Source organism: Microtus oregoni, unplaced genomic scaffold, assembly GCF_018167655.1.
Source record: "Microtus oregoni isolate MIOR12 unplaced genomic scaffold, Mior012 000028F_ref0000031, whole genome shotgun sequence".
NCBI lineage: Eukaryota > Metazoa > Chordata > Mammalia > Rodentia > Cricetidae > Microtus > Microtus oregoni.
Genome location: NW_024543087.1, coordinates 13,818,395 through 13,836,944, shown reverse-complemented (window position 1 = coordinate 13,836,944; position 18,550 = coordinate 13,818,395). Strand labels below are relative to the sequence as shown.

At 45.2% G+C, this 18,550-nt stretch overlaps 1 protein-coding gene across 2 annotated transcripts in view; it reads right to left on the bottom strand.

The window, feature by feature from the left end:
* The window catches only part of Klhl18 (kelch like family member 18), a 59,593-nt gene that overhangs the window by 20,393 nt on the left and 20,650 nt on the right, over window positions 1-18,550 (bottom strand). For both annotated transcript variants that reach the window (XM_041677489.1, XM_041677490.1), the window contains exons 2-4: window positions 10,426-10,556; window positions 8,415-8,555; window positions 3,656-3,854 (exon numbers count right to left, since the gene is read on the bottom strand). In XM_041677489.1, the coding sequence (XP_041533423.1) occupies window positions 3,656-3,854; window positions 8,415-8,555; window positions 10,426-10,556 (471 nt within the window). The remainder of the gene's footprint in view (window positions 1-3,655; window positions 3,855-8,414; window positions 8,556-10,425; window positions 10,557-18,550) is intronic.

Genomic DNA, 18,550 nt, shown 5'->3' with positions numbered 1-18,550 from the left:
TCCTCCCATTTTTGGACAGAATGGCAAGCAGCCCAGGCTGCTTGGAACTAGTAATGTAGCTGAGGATGACCCTGAACGCCTGATCCTCCTGCCTCCACCTCCCAAGTGTTGAGACTACAGGTGTGGGCCACTATTCTCAGTTGTACTCTTTATTTTATTTATATCACCCTGGCCTGCAACTAGCTCTATAGACAAGGCTGACCTTGAACTCACAGAGATCTGCCTGCCTCTGCCTCCTGAGGGTTGGGATTCAGGCATGTGCCACCACGCCCACTGACTGTGCCCTTTGGGTTTCTGTTAACAGGCATTCAGGGAGCCCCAGACTGTGGTGGACAGTGTAGGCCTGGACTAGGCTGACACAGCAGTGTCCCCTAAGCCCTCTGTGCTTTGCTCCCCGAGCCTGGAGGAGAGACAGACGGTCATGAGTTCTCTGTTGCTCCCTTAGGATTCCACCAACAGCGTCTCATTGAAGTTCAGGATTAAAGAGTCAGAGTGCATCTCCTTCCTGGATAGTTAGCATCCAAACTGCAGCTTCCTGGAGGATGGGGTGAGTCTCCTTCTCCCAGCACCCAGACTGCCTTGCGGGGGAGCAGAAGCTCACTCCTCCCTAGGCTCCCTCCACATCACCAGCAGCAGTTTTAACTGGAAGCTCTTGAGTGCTCAGTGCATAAAGGAGCCTGGAGCTGACATGGTGATGACAGGTGACCCCACAGTTGCCCTCTGACCTCTATAGGCCTGCACTCTCACACACGCCCACACAATAGTTAGAGAACAGAACAAAAGTAGACCTCTTTAATGCATTTGCTTACTATACATTACTGTAATGACTTACGAAACAGCAGTATGTGGCTCAGTGGTAGTCTCGCTTAGCATGTCAGGACCCTGGGTGTGAATCCCAATGCCACACAGACGGTGTGGGAGGAGGCATTACATGCTAAAAATCTACTAAACATAAAAAAATAGCAAAATGACAAAGTGTGTCTGCAACTCACCTAGAGATGTTGCTTTTTAAAAACAGAACCAGAGAGTAACTTGTTTCAAATGTTCTTTTACCAGTCAGATTTAAAGCACTGGTTACATTTACTGACTCACAACCTCATTTCCCAGGGGCAGGCATCAGCTGTTCTTGTCTTCTTCACCCAGGACCTTCAACAGACATGGTTCTCTCTAGACATGATAACTTCTAATAATTTATATGAATATTTACATTACTGGGTGTGCATCTGTCCCTCCTGTCCACTGTCTCTCTCTTCAGAAATGTGACATGACCCCTCTAGCTCCTGTGTCTCCCCCCACCCCACCTATAGGAGGAGCGAAACTGCATAGGTCAATTCCTCAGAAGGTGGTGGTCAACCTCCTTGACCTCGATCTGTGACAGGGATTGCGGTAGAGAGGTGAGCAGCTCGCTGCCCCCCACCCCACGTCACTCCAGGCTTCCCACTGCGTGGTCCAATCCCAAGGTTCCCCATCCTCTCCCGCTGGGCTCCTCTTGGGCCCTGGAAGACACTGACTGGCTGTGTATGTGCTGCACACACGTGATCTTCATCTGGATACAGAGCCAGCAAGGCCTTGGCAGCAAGTGTGTGGGAAGGTGTGGCGTGTGCTGTCAGCATGGCTTACACTTTCCCGCTGGGAGGAGAGGAGGGGCCTGGAAGAGGTCTAGAGGGGCCTGGTGCCCTACAGCACCAATTCTCTGGCCATGAGGCAGCCAGTGCGAGCCCATTTCCTCCAAGTTCAGGTCTGCCCAGGCCCTCTGGGTTCTGGTGGATGGAGGCTAGGCCTCCATCTCCCACCATTCCCTGGTTGCCTGTCCCTCTCTGTTGTGACAGGGCTGACTGTCTGCATCTCCCTGCAGGCTGCCCCGCTGTACAGTTATTCTGATTACCCTGTGGAAGATGTCCCTGACGATGGCTAGTTCAAAGATCTTCCTTCTGAGATCAGGAACATGTACGAAAACGCCCAAGTTTGACATCATCAACAACATCCTTCGTAATTTCTAGGGCTGGAGAAGGGAGGGGAGGCTCTACCTGCCACTAAGCCCTCCTCTCCCACACTATCCACCTCCCTCTGCTGTCTTCAGGACACTGCTTACTGCACTTCCCAGGAAGGTCTCAGGAATCCGCCTGCCTCTGCTTCCCGAGTGTTGAGTACAGGCGTGCGCCACCACCGCCAGGCAGGTGTTATATTTGTTAATAAACTCACTTTACATAAGTCATCTGAGTCCCAGCTTTTTATCTTCTTTATATTCTCAGCCCATGACAGAAGAGGAGCATGGATTTCCTGGAGCTATAGCTACAAGCAGTTGTAAGTCACCCAACATGAGGAAACCAAACTTGGGTCCTCTGGGAGATCTGCCCAATCATAGCTCTTCTTTCTCTACCTGCCTCTTCTGCTTTGATCCCCAAAATAGCTGCCCAGAACCCATGGACTACACCCTGAGTTCTTCTTTCAGGTTCACAAAGAGATGACCATTTGGAGGCTACACTCAGGGGGATACCCACAGTGTCACACACATCTTAAAAAGACATCAACTGTAAAACTCTGAACAGCTTTTTTGTTTTAAAGTTTTTTGTCTTTAAAACTGTTTATGGACTGGGTGTGGTGGTACACATCTTTAATCCTAGTACTTAGGAGAAAGAGCCAAGTAGATCTCTGTGAGTCCAAGGCCAGACTGGTCTCCAAAGTAAGGTTCAGGCCAACCAGAGCCACACAGTAAGACCCTGACTTTCAGAATAAAATGGAGGTATGTGTGGTGGTGCTCACCTTTAAGCCCAGGACCTGGGAGGCAGAGGCGGGTGGGTATAAATGTTACAGCGCTGAGGAGAAAGTGTCCTGGTAGTAGGGAGCCAAGTCACACAAGAGATTTATTGGGAAAGAGACAAGAAAATGGGTTCTTAACCACTGAACCATCTCTCCAACCCACAAAATCCCACCTCTTCAAATTCAGTGTGCTTCTTATTCTGTACCTTCATCAACAAATGACATCCCCAGGGACAGTCATCAGGGCCTACTCCCTAGCAAGCCCTTCCCACATCCCAACACTGTCTGTCTCATACACTTCATTCCGCTAAGATGTCACGCTCATTCTCAGCGTGACAATCAGGGCAGAATGTCAAAAGAGACATCTCCTGGCACCTCCCCCATAGGCTGCATGCACACCAGCTCTCGCGGGGGCTCCTATGGGGCACATGGCTTTTGTTCCAATCTAAGGCTCAGCCCCTGTTGCTTAGACTCTGATTCTTCTCACTTCAAAATACCATCCAGTCACCATTTTCTCGTTTCTCTTGCATCACCAAGTCCCCCCTCCTGTGGAAAGTCCCACATAGAATTTTTCTCGTGTTAACAATAACAACAGTAACAATGACACTCCAACTCTAAGTGCTTGATTTCCAGTTTATGGCAATATTATTTCTAATAATAAACATTGGACTTAAACCAAGCTCTAACAATAAGGGAAATGTAGCTGATAAATATACTGTTATTTAGAGATACTAAAATAAAGTCTTTAGGAAAAATATATGTAACAAAGCAAACCCCACAATACATAAAAATTGTATATTCATCATTTGTTTAAAAAAAAAAAAGGAAGGAGAGAAGGAGGGAGGCAGGGAGGGAAGGAAGGAAGTCCGGACAGACAGCTGCTGTGCTCACCCACCTGCTCCTCTGACTTCACATTCAGCTCATCCCGAGACACCAGCTCAAGCACATCTTCCAAGGGCAGGGCCAGGAACTCTTCAGACAGAGACACCTCCACAAAGTGCTGGTGGATGAAGCTGTTGGCTGCATCATACAGCACAGCGCACATCATCGTCTCGGCAAACTGGCGCACACCCAGGCAATTTTTGGGGTGAAGTCTTTTGTTATAAGATGAAAAAAAGAAAGTTAAGAGGAAGTAATGCTATCTTCAATCATTCTGAAAACGGTTTTGAGTACAGACATGGAAGAAAAGCTCTGCTTTGTTCCCAGCTTTCTAGGAACCCCTATGACATCAGACACCCCTCTCCACAGTTCACTTCTAACGGTATTACATTAAGATGGGTTAGCCTCAAGTCTTTGCTTCTTGGGGCATGGCCCTCTGCATGTTGAAGTGGAGGGACTCTCGGGAGTCAGATGAGAAGACAGGGAAGCACGGACTGGGAAACCCTGTCACCACATCCCGCTGCTGTGGTTTGGAGGGTACCCCGGGCACTAGTCCACCTCTAGGCCCCAGGAAGGCACAAAGGCATAGAAGAGACACCTTCTTCAACACAGGGAGCATTATACATTTCCTTTTCTACGTAGGCTCCATGAACCTACGAGCTCAGCCCCCCTAGAAACAACATAGCAGCTATTAATAGTTTATCATTTTAGTGACTAAGATACTTTGCTAGACTTTTTATACCCATTCTGCAGGATCATTCTACCTTAGAAGGATTTAATTTTATCACCTGTAACTATGTATATGTGCGTGAGTATGTGTACACATGTGCAGATGCCTGCAGAGGCCACAGGAGCAGGATCCCCGGAGCTGGGTTACAGGCAATTGATGGCTGCTCTGTGTGGGTGCTGGAAATTCAACTCTGGTCCTTTGGAAGAGCAGCAGGGGCTCTAATTGCTGAACCATCTCTCCAGTCCCTGTTTATACTTCTTTGAGGTGCCAGAAATTAAATACAGACCTTGTACATGTAGGCACACACTCTACCCGTGAACTCCATCTTCAGTTATTCAACAATGTTTTTTAAGCGCTGGAGAGACGGCTTAGAGGTTAAGAGCATTCACTGCTCTTCTAGAGAACTTGAGTTCAGTCCTCAGCACCCACATTCGGTGTCTCACAACCTCTTGTAACTCCGGTTCCAAGAGATCTAATGTACTCTTCTGGTCTTGGAGGGCACACACATGGCACAGGTGCACCACACGCATACACATGTGTGCACACACACACATACATGGAAAGAGTCATATACAAAGAATCTTTTTTAAAAATCAACCCTAAGGCTGGAGAGATGACTCAGTGGTTAAGAGCACTGGCTGCTCTTCCAGAGGTCCTGAGTTCAATTCCCAGCAACCACATGGTGGCTCACAACCATCTATCATAGGATCTGATGCCCTCCTCTGGCACGCTCTTATGCAGATAGAGCACCATATACATAAAAATAAATAAATCTTTAAAGAAAAATCAACCCTGCAGATTGCTCTCTTTTTACAGTTGAAGACAGAGGCCCAGGGAAACCAAGAAATGTGTTCCCAGTACTTTGACAATAAGTAGAGGCACTGAGGTTGAAGTCAGGCCTCTGGATTCTGTGGCTATAAGACCATGGCAGGCCTGTACTCTCAGAACCTGGATGGTCCTGCTGCTGTCCCTTTCTGCGGAACCTGGGCATGTTGGGATAGTAAGGCAGGAGAATGACTTGCGCTCAGAAGTTTGAGGGCACTCTGGGCTACATAATCTCTACAAACAAACGAACAAACAAACAAAGCCAGGCACAGTGGTACACACCTGTAATCCCAGCACTCTGTAAGTGGAGGCAGGAGGATCAGAAATTTCAGGTCAACCTGGACTACATGAGACCCTATCTCAAAGAAACAAACCATGTCCAGGGCTCAGTGGATAAGACTGAGGTTGACCCCCAGGACCCACAAAAAAAGTTGTACGTATCCATTGGATATCACAGTGAGATTGGAGGGGGAGACAAGAAATCTGACCATCATGGGCCAGCTAGCCTGGAGTTCTCACCACAGTAGCAGAAACAAGAGAGACCCTGCCTTAACGGGGTGACATGAGGTTCATCCCATCCTGAATGCTGTTCTCTGACCTCTGTTCATTTGCTGAGGTATGTACGCCCCACTCAAAATAGATAAGTAACAACAGCAAACACAAAAAAAAAAGATAAAACTTTAAAAAACAGTGTTTTCAGGCCGGTGAGATAGCTCAGCAGATAAAGGAGCCTGTTTCCAAGTCTGACAACAACCTCAATTCAATCCCTAAGACCTGTATGATGGGAGGAGAGAACCAACTCCATAAGCTGTACTCTGATCTCCACATGTACACCATAGCATGTGTATACCTATGTAAACACATAAACATACACACACAATAAAAATGTAAAAACAGTGTTTGCTTCAGCAGCCTGTATAAATAAAACAGGAGCGCACAGAGATTTGCACAGTCCTTGTGCAAAGATAACATGTAAAGCCCTGGTGTCCTTTCCAAAAGTATCTAAACACGTGCGCGCCCGCGCGCGCGCGCGCGCGCGCGCACACACACACACACACACACACACACACACATATTGGTAGCGCTAGGTTTATGGGAGCAACCTAGTACAGAAACAGTAATTACTGGGGAGAAAACAGAAAGTAGGTCAAGCCTCTGGGGCTTATGGCTGGGGAGGAAGGCAGTAATGACGAAGGGGCCTGGGTCTCAGAACAGGTCCTGCAGGAATGAATGAAAACACTCAAAACAGACTCGAACCAACCATCAGGTTTTAAGCTTAGGGACTTGTTCCTTAGATGTGACTACAACAAATAAAAACTGCACTGATCTGATTTGGCCCAGGTGAGGTGGAATACACCTATAATCCCAGCACGTGGGAGGTGGAGGCAGGGGGACTGCCATGAGTTTAAGGCCATCCTGGGTCACATGGTGAGTCCTAACTCAAGAAGAAAAGAAAATAATTGTTTGGCATCTTTGTTGTTGCTTGTTTGAGATAGGGTCTCAAACTGTGCTGACCTGGCCTGAATTCGATATGTAGACCAGGCTGTGCCTGCCTTTGCCTCCTGAGTGCTAGGATTAAAGGTGTGTGCTACCAAGTCCAGCTGCTCCGTGGTGGTTAGTGCCTTATGATACGGTGAATTTGAGTGATGACCTCAAGAGCCCCTAGGTGGAGCTGTCCTCCCATGATGAAGCCTAAGAACGGTGACTGGAAGAACCCACTCCATCTGAAAGCCATTTCCCAGAGAACAAAGACATCAATCAAGCGTCCTCCCTCCGTGTGTGTGTGTGTGTGTGTGTGTGTGTGTGTGTGTGTGTGCGCGCGCGCGCGCGTGCGATGTGTGTAGGTGTCTCCATCTGTCCGTCCTGGTGTGCACCCCTTGCCAGGGCAGGGACAAGCCTGGCTCTGGAGCTGCACTGCCACTAACTACAAGGTTTCCATTTGCAACACCGAACACAGCCACTGACTGACTGTGCCTCAACATCTGAGGCGTCCTACCATGATGGTGTGTGGGCATGCACACAGCAGTGCTCGGTGATGTCTACGGGCACCACAAAAGTAGGATGAGGTCAGCCTGCAGGGGCTGCAGCCTCTCAGTAGGATGGTAGAGTGGAGATGGGGGAGGGGAGGTCAGCTCGGAGAGGATGATGTCCTTGAGGCCAGAGCTGAGGAGGAAGGGATGACCGTGGACCCTGGGCTAGCAGGAACAACATATCGCAGGCATTCTTCTGGCTTTTCTCTGCCTGTGTATGGTCCAGCGCTAATTCTCATCTCCAAATCTCTGGAGATTAAATGACCTTTAGTTTATGACAGTGCTGTCCCCAAGGGGAAGGAAGAGCCTTATCTGATCAGTTAAAGGTCACAGGAAAACTCAGGAAATTCTTTGCTAAAGGGCAGAAATAGTGGGAGCATAGTCCGTGGCCACCACTCTAAAAGAATGCACGACTATTGCCAGTGGACAGACAGGACAGAAATATAGGTGAGCTCTCAGTGAGCTGCAGTATAAGAAGGTCAAGAAACTCACAGAGGGTTAAGATGTAAACACAGAGATGGTTATGAAACAGTTCAGGAGTGTCAAATAAATTACTAAATAATTTTGGTGAGAAATTAGCTAGATTATGAACAACACTAAATGAACTCAGCAGACTGTATTTAAACATACATACAAATAATAAAAGAGAGGGAGTTGGGGGGCAAGGGAGGAGTTGCAGTGGGGATGGGAATGATGTAAACAAACTGGGCAGAGGTGGCACATGCCTTTACCCAGCACTTGGGAAGCAGGAGCAGGCAAAGTTCTGTAAGTTTGAGGCCAGCTTGACCTACAGAGCAAGTCCAGGAGAGCCAAGTCTACAAAAAGAAACCCTGTCTAGGAAAACAAAAAACAAAACAAACAAAAAGATGTAAATACAGACCTCATATTAAAAAAAAAATAAAAAAATTTAAATTTAAGGAAAACAAAAGAGGAAGAAATGAACTAAATTAACAGCTGGTGAGTCAGATTGGAGAAGGATGGTCAAAAAGGGTCTATGCCATGCCACAAGAGGCAGGGCTATGGAAATGCCCAAAGAGATGGTCCCTGCACAATACTGATCCCAAGAAATGCCATCTCTACAGAGTAACATACCCAGCTCACTGTTCAGAAAATTCCAGATACACTACTGACTCAGCAGCACAGCAGAGGGTGCCCGACTGAGCATGATCCCCATCATCGGCTTTGCTCACCTTTCTCGGAGGAACGTGCAGCAAGCGTCTTTGATGCTCTGCAGCTGCAGGAAGCTTGCCCCCATCAGCAGTGACTGCACATTTTGCTGGTCTATAGCAAGGTTGCCATTGTAAGCAAAGTTGATGAGAGCCTCCAGGGCACTGGAAGGAAGACAAAAAGCACGAGAAGTTCTTCAGAGATGAGGCTTGGCCACAGGAGTCACTTGGTCCTAACTGGACTCATATGACTACCTGTGGTGGTTAAAATGGCCTCATAGGCTCATATATTTGAATGCTTGGTCTTCAGGGAATAGTACTATTTGAACGGGTTTAGGAGGTGTGTCCTTGTTGGAGGAACTGTGTCACTGGTGGTGTGTTTTGGGGTTTTAAAAGACCAAGTCAATACCACCAGTGTCTCTTTCTTCCTGCTGTCTGCAGATCTGGATATAGAACTCTCCAGGACCATGTCTGCCTGTGTGCTGCCCTGCTTCTGGTCATGACGATAATGGACTAAACCTCTGAAACTAATAAGCCCCAGTTAAATGTTTTCCTTATAAGAGTTGCCATGGTCATGGTGACTAAGACACTACCTGAAGAACAGATGTGCCCTGTGCAAAGATTCCTTTAGAGGCTGAGAGTGCTTACTGTGCAATCATGGCATCCATAGAGCAAGTCAGTGTAGGAACCTGATTCCCTCTTCCGGCCTCCACAGGTGCCTATTCCAGGCACACTCTCCTGCACTTACATACAAGTGGTTAACTTAAACAGTCACACACACATGCATATAAAAAATCTTTTAGGGGCTCAGCGGTTAAGAGCACTGACTGCTCTTCCCGAGGACCCGGGTTCAATTCCCAGCACCCACATGGCAGCTCACAACTGTCTGAAGATCCAGTTCCAGGGGATCTGACACCTTCACACCAATGCACATAAAATAAAGTTAAATAAACCATAAAAAAAATTTTTAAAAAAAAATCTTTTAAAAAATCCATGTAGGGCTGGAGAGATGGCTCAGAGGTTAAGGGCAGTGCCTGCTCTTCCAGAGGTCCTGAGTTCAATTCCCAGCAACCACATGGTGGCTCACAACCATCTGTAATGAGGTTTGGTGCCCTCTTCTGGCCTGCGGGCATACACACAGACAGAATATTGTATACAATTTAAATAAATATTTTTAAAAAATCCATGTAGCTGAGTTGAGTGTGGAGCACATGCCTATATTCTAACATTGTGAGTTTACGGCAGGAGGATCCCAAGTTCAAAGTCCAGCCTAGTCTACAGTGAGACTACATTGGAAAACAAGCAAAATCTATTCTAAGAATATATTTAAATGGAATAACTATTTCAGAGATTCATCCAGCCAGGTGTGGTGTACACATCTTTAACCCCAGCACTTAGGAGTCTAAGGCAGGTCAGTCTGCTTTACATAGTGACACCCCATATCAAAACAAACAAACAAACAAAAACCAAGAACTAAATAACTGTCAATTCACATAAGATTGGACAGATCATAAAGTGATTTATTAAGCCCTTTCTCATTCTGCTACACAGGTGTTATGCTTACTGTTTTGGGTGACTGCTATATGGTAACACTGAAACACATTCTAATGTATTGCCTTTATTAGCAGGCACCATAACTATTATTCTACTGCCATTATAATTTTTAAAAATTATTGTTGTTTGTGAGTAAATCTTAGAAAGAAATTTCTAACTTGGTATTTTTGACTGCCCTTTCTCTTGGAGAATAAAATCCAAATTCCAGTCAGAGAGTGCTGGCCTCTCCATCTCTCTGATCTCTTAACCTTTAACCCTGCCTTATCTCACTGTGTCCCAACACACTAACACACTCTCACCTTTTGCCCTGGCAAGTAAGCAAACCTCCTTTCATTTAACCCTCCCTCAGGTCACTGGCTGAGGCGCTCATCCATCTATGGAGTCGTCCTGTTGCATACTGTACTCTACTGCAGACCTTCATGTGGTCCAGAGCTCAGGTGGGAGCTGGCCCGGGGAAGCACAATGGCAGGGGGTTTAGTACCTTGGGTCCATTCCTTGCATTACAATCTCATCCTGCTTGCACTCCATCATATCATTAGTAAACATAGCATGGAAGTATGGGATGGAGGCTGCTAAGACAATCCGGTGGGCACTGAACTTGTGGTCCCCGATCTGTGGGTCAAAGAAAATACAAAGGTAAATATTGAGAACACAAATAATAGAGCCCAATCTGCCCCTTCCACAGTTTACTCCTCTGTTTATGGCAGTGACAATGTTGGCGTCCCAGGTATGACAGACAAGGCTTATCATAGAGATCTTTGAATATTTAAATGTGGTGGTTGCATTTATTGATTCAGTTATGGTGGCCGAATGCAACCACCACATTTCAATGAGGTGTTGTGGAATACTAGTTTAATTTAACTATGTAAAGATGTGTTGCAGGGGCTGGAGAAATGGCTTAGTGGTTAAGAATGCTTACTGCTCTTGCATAAGACCAAAGACTGGTTCTCAGCATCCATATCAGACAGTTCACAACTATCTGTAACGCCAGTGTTAGAAGGATTCAATGCTCTCTAATGACCTCCATGGACACCTGCATCCTCACATACACCACACACACACACACAAAAAAAAAAATTTAAAGGGGCTATTTTCAGAAGTTAAGAGAACTGGCTGCTCTTCCAGAGGATCTGTGTTCAATTCCCAGCACCCACCTGGCAACTTACAACTGTCTATAGCTCCAGTTCCAGAAGATCCAGCACCCTCACACAGGCACACATACAGGCAAAACACCAATGCACATAAAATAAAAAAATTAAAGATATATTTGTTAATGTTGTGGAATATTAGTTTAACCATGTAAAGATATGTTGCATTTGCTTACCTTGCCTGCCTAAGACACCTAAGTTGAAGGCCAATAGCAAAGGAGGAGGTATTGGTAGGATTTCTGGTCCGGGAGAATAAGTAAGAGGAAGAATCTAGGTTTGACAGAGTCCAAGGGAGACAAAAGGAGAGAGGAAGATGCCAGGGAGATGCTAGGGTCTGGCCAGCCAGCCAGACACAAAGGAAGCAGTTAAGTAGGACTTACAGAATGAAAGAAAGGCATAAAACCCCAAGAGAAAATGTGGATGAATAGAAATAGGTTAAACTAAGTTAAAAGACCTAGCAGGACAAGCCTAAGCTATAGCTGAGCACCCCTAAATAATAAGTTTCCATGTCTTTATCTGGGAGCTGATTGGCAGCCCAAAGAAAATCCCAACTACATATGGTGTCCAGGGTGGGGCCTGAGAAAGCTAAAAACAAACAACAACAACAAAAATGGATGTATCTCTTTTAAGAGGCGTTGTTGTATAGCAGAGCACTTGAACAGCTGCACACTAAGGAGAAACAGAGAGCTAAGGAAAAACACCTGCCACAGTGCAGGCACCAGCTTCCTAGAGCTGGGATAGTTAAACGCAGCCCCTCAGCCAGGCCCACAGGCTTCATGCTTAGTTCTCACAGACCTGAGAAGGGGATGAGCCAAACGGCAGAACTGCACAGCGGAGGGCATAGTTGCTGCTTAGCAGTGTAAGGTTTGGCTCACATGGTCAGAGAACACTAGAGATGCACAATAAAACAGGTCCAAATTTAAGAAAAAAAAACTTTTAAACAGATTGTAGTATACATGGGTGCTTAAGAAAGAGAAGAAAGGGCTGGAGACGTGGCTCAGAGGTTAAGAGCACTGACTGTTCTTCCAGAGGTCCTGAGTTCAATTCCCGGCAACCACATGGTGGCTCACAACCATCTGTAATGAGATCTGGTGCCCTCTACTGGCCTATAGGATATATGTAGACAGAATACTGTATACATAATAAATCTTATTTAAAAAAAAAAGAAAGAGAAGAAAATGGGTACAGACAGTCATAGGGAAAAATAAATAGTTTAAAAATAAGTAATGTCTTGCCGGGCGGTGGTGGCGCATGCCTTTAATCCCAGCACTCGGGAGGCAGAGGCAGGTGGATCTCTGTGAGTTCGAGACCAGCCTGGTCTACAAGAGCTAGTTCCAGGACAGGCTCCAAAACCACAGAGAAACCCTGTCTCGAAAAACCAAAAAAAAAAAAAAAAAAAAAGTAAAAAGTAATGTCTTTAAAGAAAGAGTAAACTAATATAAAAAGAATAAGCCACATTAGGATGGAAAATACATAGGGAGTCTGGATCCCATATGGTGCTTTGTAGACTTTGGAGTTTTTGAATGCTGATGAGTGAATGGCAGCTGCTGAGAGGCATGGGATTGTAAAAGGACTGCTGAATTAAACCAGCCTAGATACTTTAAGGATGTCTTAACTTTAAAATGGAATTCATAAAATGTATTGCTTTGAGAGAGAGGTTATGCTTTTGTCTCCACAGGAAGTGAAAGGCTCTGGATTCCTTCAAAATTAATAGAAACCAGATTTGATTGGCAGAGACCCCCTGAAAATCTTGGCTACAGACATAAAGAAATAAACATAGAAAAACTACAAGACAGGTGACATATATGTTAATTCCTTGACATGGGAACAGCTCTGAGAATGGATGACACATGGTAAATCTTGTTGGTTACAGAATCCTCATGACTTATTATCACATGCCACTCTTTCATATAGCATGGCTAGAGGTTTGGTTATAGAGTCCAAACAAACTTATAAAGTTAACAGATGTCTTTTACCTGCTCAAATATAAAACAAAAAGTCATCTTTGGTAGGCTTGTGATAATATGCACTTGTGTCTAATAACTTGTGTTAATGCACAAATGTGTACTGTCTTTGAAAGCTTGTGTTTTCAGAGCAAGAGAACCAGACACCAACAAAAACCAAGTGATCCAGTCTCTCAGATGCCTCTGTTACAGTTTCCTCAGTTCTGCATTCAGAACAACTTCAAGGCTGCTAGCTGAGATGGTCCAGCCTCACAGACTATTCCAGACAGGACTTCAGCTAAGCCTTGCACTTTCCCGGTACATAGAGACTGAACAACAAATGTTATAGCGAGTATTCTTCGGAATTGACCATTATCTCAATTTTCTCAGGGTCCCCTGGGGATTCCATCATCCCCAGACAACAGGAAGCAGTCCTGAGAACATAATGCCCACATTCCCAAGAGGTGGGGTGGGTGGTTTTTAGTCATTCCATGGATCAAGGATGATTGTTAGTGGGGATGTAGGAAAATAGGGTAAAAGACAACTCTTCATCTCAAATATTTTACACTGTTATGGATTTTTTGTATATTGATAGAAATTTATGTTATTTTGTATATATGTTTATATTCTTGTTTAAGATATTGTACCTATGCAGCTCATTTAAAAATATAACAAAGTTCTAGTTCTTGAAAGCTATTATTACAAACTGTTTAAGATAATTTTTTAAATGCAGGTTAGTAGTTAGTCTTCTATAGCAATCAAACTTGTAGTCATATTAGGTATGTTTTCAAGGTCAAACACACACACACACACACACACACACACACACACACATATATATATGGTCTCCAAATGATTCAGAGACCTACAGAACATGGCATTTAAGATGTTTAGTAACATAAGGCTTTTCGTGACAGACATTTCTGCTCCTGGTAGCACTAATTTACTTCAAAAAAGGATGATGGGCACCTCCATATGGAGTTTACTTTCTTTGTGGCAAAGCTAGCTATTTGGACAAGAAACTGCCTTTGTCTTGACTGCTGACAGTATGCTGTCCAAACTGGACCAGCAGGACACAAAGAAAAGTGACTGCCAAAATTTGTCCAGACAGGGTAGGACAGTCCTTCAAAATTCCTGCTTCACAGAAAAGTCTGTCAGCTATTCTAGGCCTGCAGGCTGAAGAAAGATGCTCCAATGTTGCAGAGGAGCCTTGGGGTGACTGTCCAGGCAGCGAGATGTCTCTATCATTTCTCAGTTTTGAAAGTTGCTTGCTCTGCATTTTCTGTTTATTCAAGTACTATTTTATCCTTCTTGGATCTTTAATGGGGTTGAAGAATAGGGGGTAACAGTTGTAGTTTTCCTTAGTTATGATGGAAGGTAAGTTAGGTACAGAGCCTTGAACTCATCAAGATAGAATAAATAATGGAGTATTTTTCCAAATATGCCAAATACAAATGGACTAGACATTGTAAATGTAATTCTTACCTGATAATTGTTCTTATTGTTTATAGTTTTATTGTGTTAGAGTTAAAACCTTTCCTTTTTATTTAGACAAAAGGGAGAAATGTTGTGGAATATTCCTTTACACTGTTTGGTTTATTTTTTTAATATTTATTTATTTATTATGTATACAATATTCTGTTTGTGTGCATGTCTGCAGGACGGAAGAGGGCACCAGACCTCTTTACAGATGGTTGTGAGCCACCATGTGGTTGCCGGGAATTGAACTCAGGACCTTTGGAAGAGCAGGCAATGCTCTTAACCACTGAGCCATCTCTCCAGCCCCTCACTGTTTGGTTTATTAAAAAGCTAAATTATCATTAGCTAGGCACGATTTTTAGAACAGAAAGAATATTGTGAAGGAGAAGAAAAGCAGAGACACAGGACGATGCCAAAATTGAGAGGAAGCAGCATGGGCAGTACAAATGATAAAGCCATGAGGCAGAAAGTAAGTGAACAGAAATGGGTTAATTTAAGTTATAAGAGCTAGTTAGAAGCAAGCCTAAGCTATTGGCCAAGCTTTCATAATTAATAAGTCTCCATGTGGCTATTTGGGAACTGGCTGGTGGTTCTAGGCTCAATCCCATTACCAAACACACACATACATGAATGAACAAACACATAAATGAGAAGCCATAGAGGCAGATGAAACTTCAAAACTAAGCTAGAAAGAGGGTAAATATAAGATGTTTTAGGTAAAACAACATATCGTGGTAGATAAGAATAGTTGGGCATGATGACACAACCTTTAATCCTACCACTTGAGGTAGAGACAGGTGGATTACCAGGTTTAAAGCTGGCTTGGCCTATATACCAAGTTCCAGCCCAGCCAGGGCTACATAGTAAGGCCCTATCTGGAGAAAGAACAAACAAACAAACACACACTCTGGAGACAAACTATCAGGTTCAAATCAAGGTCCCATCTAACTACATCTGTGTGCCTTAATTATCCATTTGTAAAATAGGGAAAACAGTACTTCTCTCAGGGGTTGTGAGGATTCAATTCAATTAACATCTGCAAAACAGTTAAAACCATGCACAACAATCCTTGATAGATAAATTAAAAGGATATTTTATGGGCATTATTTTATGACTTTCATGGAGAAGCTGCCAAACAGTGTGCTGAGGGTCAGATCTGCCCCACCTCCTGTTCCAGTGTATGGCCTATGAGCAAAGAACAGTTTTTACACTTTTACATGGCGAGGTGTAAAAGCTAAAAGAAGACTAACATTTCCAGATGCTAAGGTCTGGTCAGGAAGCATCGCCCACGGCTCACGTGCAGAAGGCTTGGTCTCAAGCTGATGGTGCTCTCTGAGGAGGTTCTGGAAGTTGAGATGAGGCCTAACTGGAGGAAGTGTGTGCAGGAGTGTGTTCCCAGGGATGTCTTGGCTGCCCCTTCCTCCTCCATTTTCTGCTTCCTGTGTACCCTGAGGTGAGCAGCTCTGCTCTGTCACACCCTCCCTACCATGAAGGCCTGAAACCGTGAAGGGAATAAACCCAGCCTTCCTAGCTGCTCTGCCAGTTGTTTCCTCACACACTGGACGCCGAAGTGGAAAGACACTCAGATTTCAGCATCACACATTGCCCATACTATACTATACTCATACTTTGTTTTTTTCTGTGAGGTGCTGTGTATGCTGTGTCCTGTGTGCTGTGTCCTGTGTACTGTGTGTTGTGTCCTGTGTGGTGCTGTGTGTGCTGTGTCCTGTGTGCTGTGTTGTGTCCTGTGTACTGTGTGTTGTGTCCCGTGTGATGCTGTGTGTGTTGTGTCCTGTGTACTGTGTGTTGTGTCCCATGTGATGCTGTGTGTGTTGTGTCCTGTGTGCCGTGTACTGTGTGTTGTGTACTATGTGGTGCTGTGTGTGTTGTGTGCTGTGTCCTGTGTGCTGTGTCCTGTGTGTGTGTTGTGTCCTGTGTGCCGTGTACTGTGTGTTGTGTACTATGTGGTGCTGTGTGTGTTGTGTGCTGTGTCCTGTGTCCTGTGTGTGCTGTGTGTGTTATGTCCTGTGTGCTGTGGTCTCGCACGCACTAAGCAGGTACCCTGTGCAGGGGCAAAGTTCAGTAGCTCTGAGTGACCAATGGCCTACAAAGCCAAAAATAGTTACTATCTGCCCTTCTACAGAAAGCATTTGCTCTAGAGTCCCGAGAAGGAAGTGAACACATCCTCCAGAAAGGAGGAAGTGGTGATTCTTATTTAAGATCCCATACACACCCAGGGATTCCTCCCCTAGGACCTCTCCCAGCTGCTGTTCTCCTCACTTTCCCTTAGTAAATCTGTATGTGCTCCACTAAAAACAAATATCCCTAACCTCATCACTCCTGACCTCCTGCTGGTGTTCATGGGCTCTCTTAGCTGAATCAGCAAAAATGACCTGTGGTCTGTAGAATTCAACACTGATTCTACACAAAATGCCTGCTTCTTTGTAGATGCAAATAAGCCGAGCCTAGAATAAAGCCCTTTACACTGGGACGCGTGCCCTTCGTTGAACAGTCTCCGGTAGTCCCAGTTGACCTTGAACTTGCAGTGTAACTAAGGCTAACCACAGACTTCTGAGTTTCCTGTTTCGGTCTCCCAAGTGCTAGGATTATAGGTTTTACCACCATGCCTTTGCCTTTTGAGACAGGGTCTTGCTATAGCCCTAGCTGGCCCTACCACTCACCAAGTAGCTCAGGCTGCCTTCAGCTCACAGTAATTCTCCTGACTCAGTCTCCCAAGTGATAGGATTATAGGCATACGTCACCATACTCAGTTCAATATTACATTCCTTTTTTTTTTTTTTTTTTTTTTGGTTTCTCGAGACAGGGTTTCTCTGTAGCTTTGGTGCCTGTCCTGGAACTAGCTCTTGTAGACCAGGCTGGCCTCGAACTCCCGGAGATCCGCCTGCCTCTGCCTCCCGAGTGCTGGGATTCAATATTACATTTAAAAAAAAAAAACTCTAATTATACTTTATGTATGAGTGTTCTGCATGTACACCTGCATGCCAGAAGAGGGCACCAGATTTCATTATAGATGGGAATCGAACTCGGCCCCTACAGTTTTTCTTTAAGTGTGTGTGTGTGTGTGTGTGTGTGTGTGTGTGTGTGTGTGTGCGCACGTGCACACAAATGTAGATGCCCACAAAGGCTAGGAGTATCGTGTTTCCTTGGAGCTAGAGTTACCTCATGAGGATGTGGGAGCTGAACTGGGCACTCTGCAAGAACAGTACCCATTCAACCTCTGCAAGAACAGTGCCTGTTCAACCTCTGCAAGAACAGTGCCTGTTCAACCTCTGCAAGAACAGTGCCTGTTCAACCTCTGCAAGAACAGTACCCGTTCAACCTCTGCAAGAACAGTATCCGTTCAACCTCTGCAAGAACAGTGCCTGTTCAACCTCTGCAAGAACAGTGCCTGTTCAACCTCTGCAAGAACAGTGCCTGTTCAACCTCTGCAAGAACAGTGCCTGTTCAACCTCTGCAAGAACAGTGCCTGTTCAACCTCTGCAAGAACAGTGCCTGTTCAACCTCTGCAAGAACAGTGCCTGTTCAACCTCTGCAAGAACAGTGCCTGTTCAACCTCTGCAAGAACAGTGCCTGTTCAACCTCTGCAAGAACAGTGCCTGTTCAACCTCTGCAAGAACAGCGCCTGTTCAACCTCGGAGCCACCGCTCTAGCCCTATTCAGTGCTTCTTTTTCTTGAGTCTGAATGTGTGGGGCGGGCAAGCAGGTAAGACATTCAGACCCATTTCTATCTTGTAATTTCTGCCCCATCCCTGCAGTGCTGAGGACTGAACCCAGGAAAATGAAATCTACTTTTGTTCTTCTTGTGTTGTACTGGGAATTGACCCTATGGACTTGCACACCTAAGAAGGCGGTCTCTATAACTGAGCTACATCTCCAGCCCTCTTGCACACCTAAGAAGGCGGTCTCTATAACTGAGCTACTTCTCCAGCCCTCTTGCAATCTTGAAGCAGCACAGTTTCTTGGGGAAGCCTAAAGTTTTGCTCTTAAAACTTCAAAATGGAAGTTGGAGAGATGG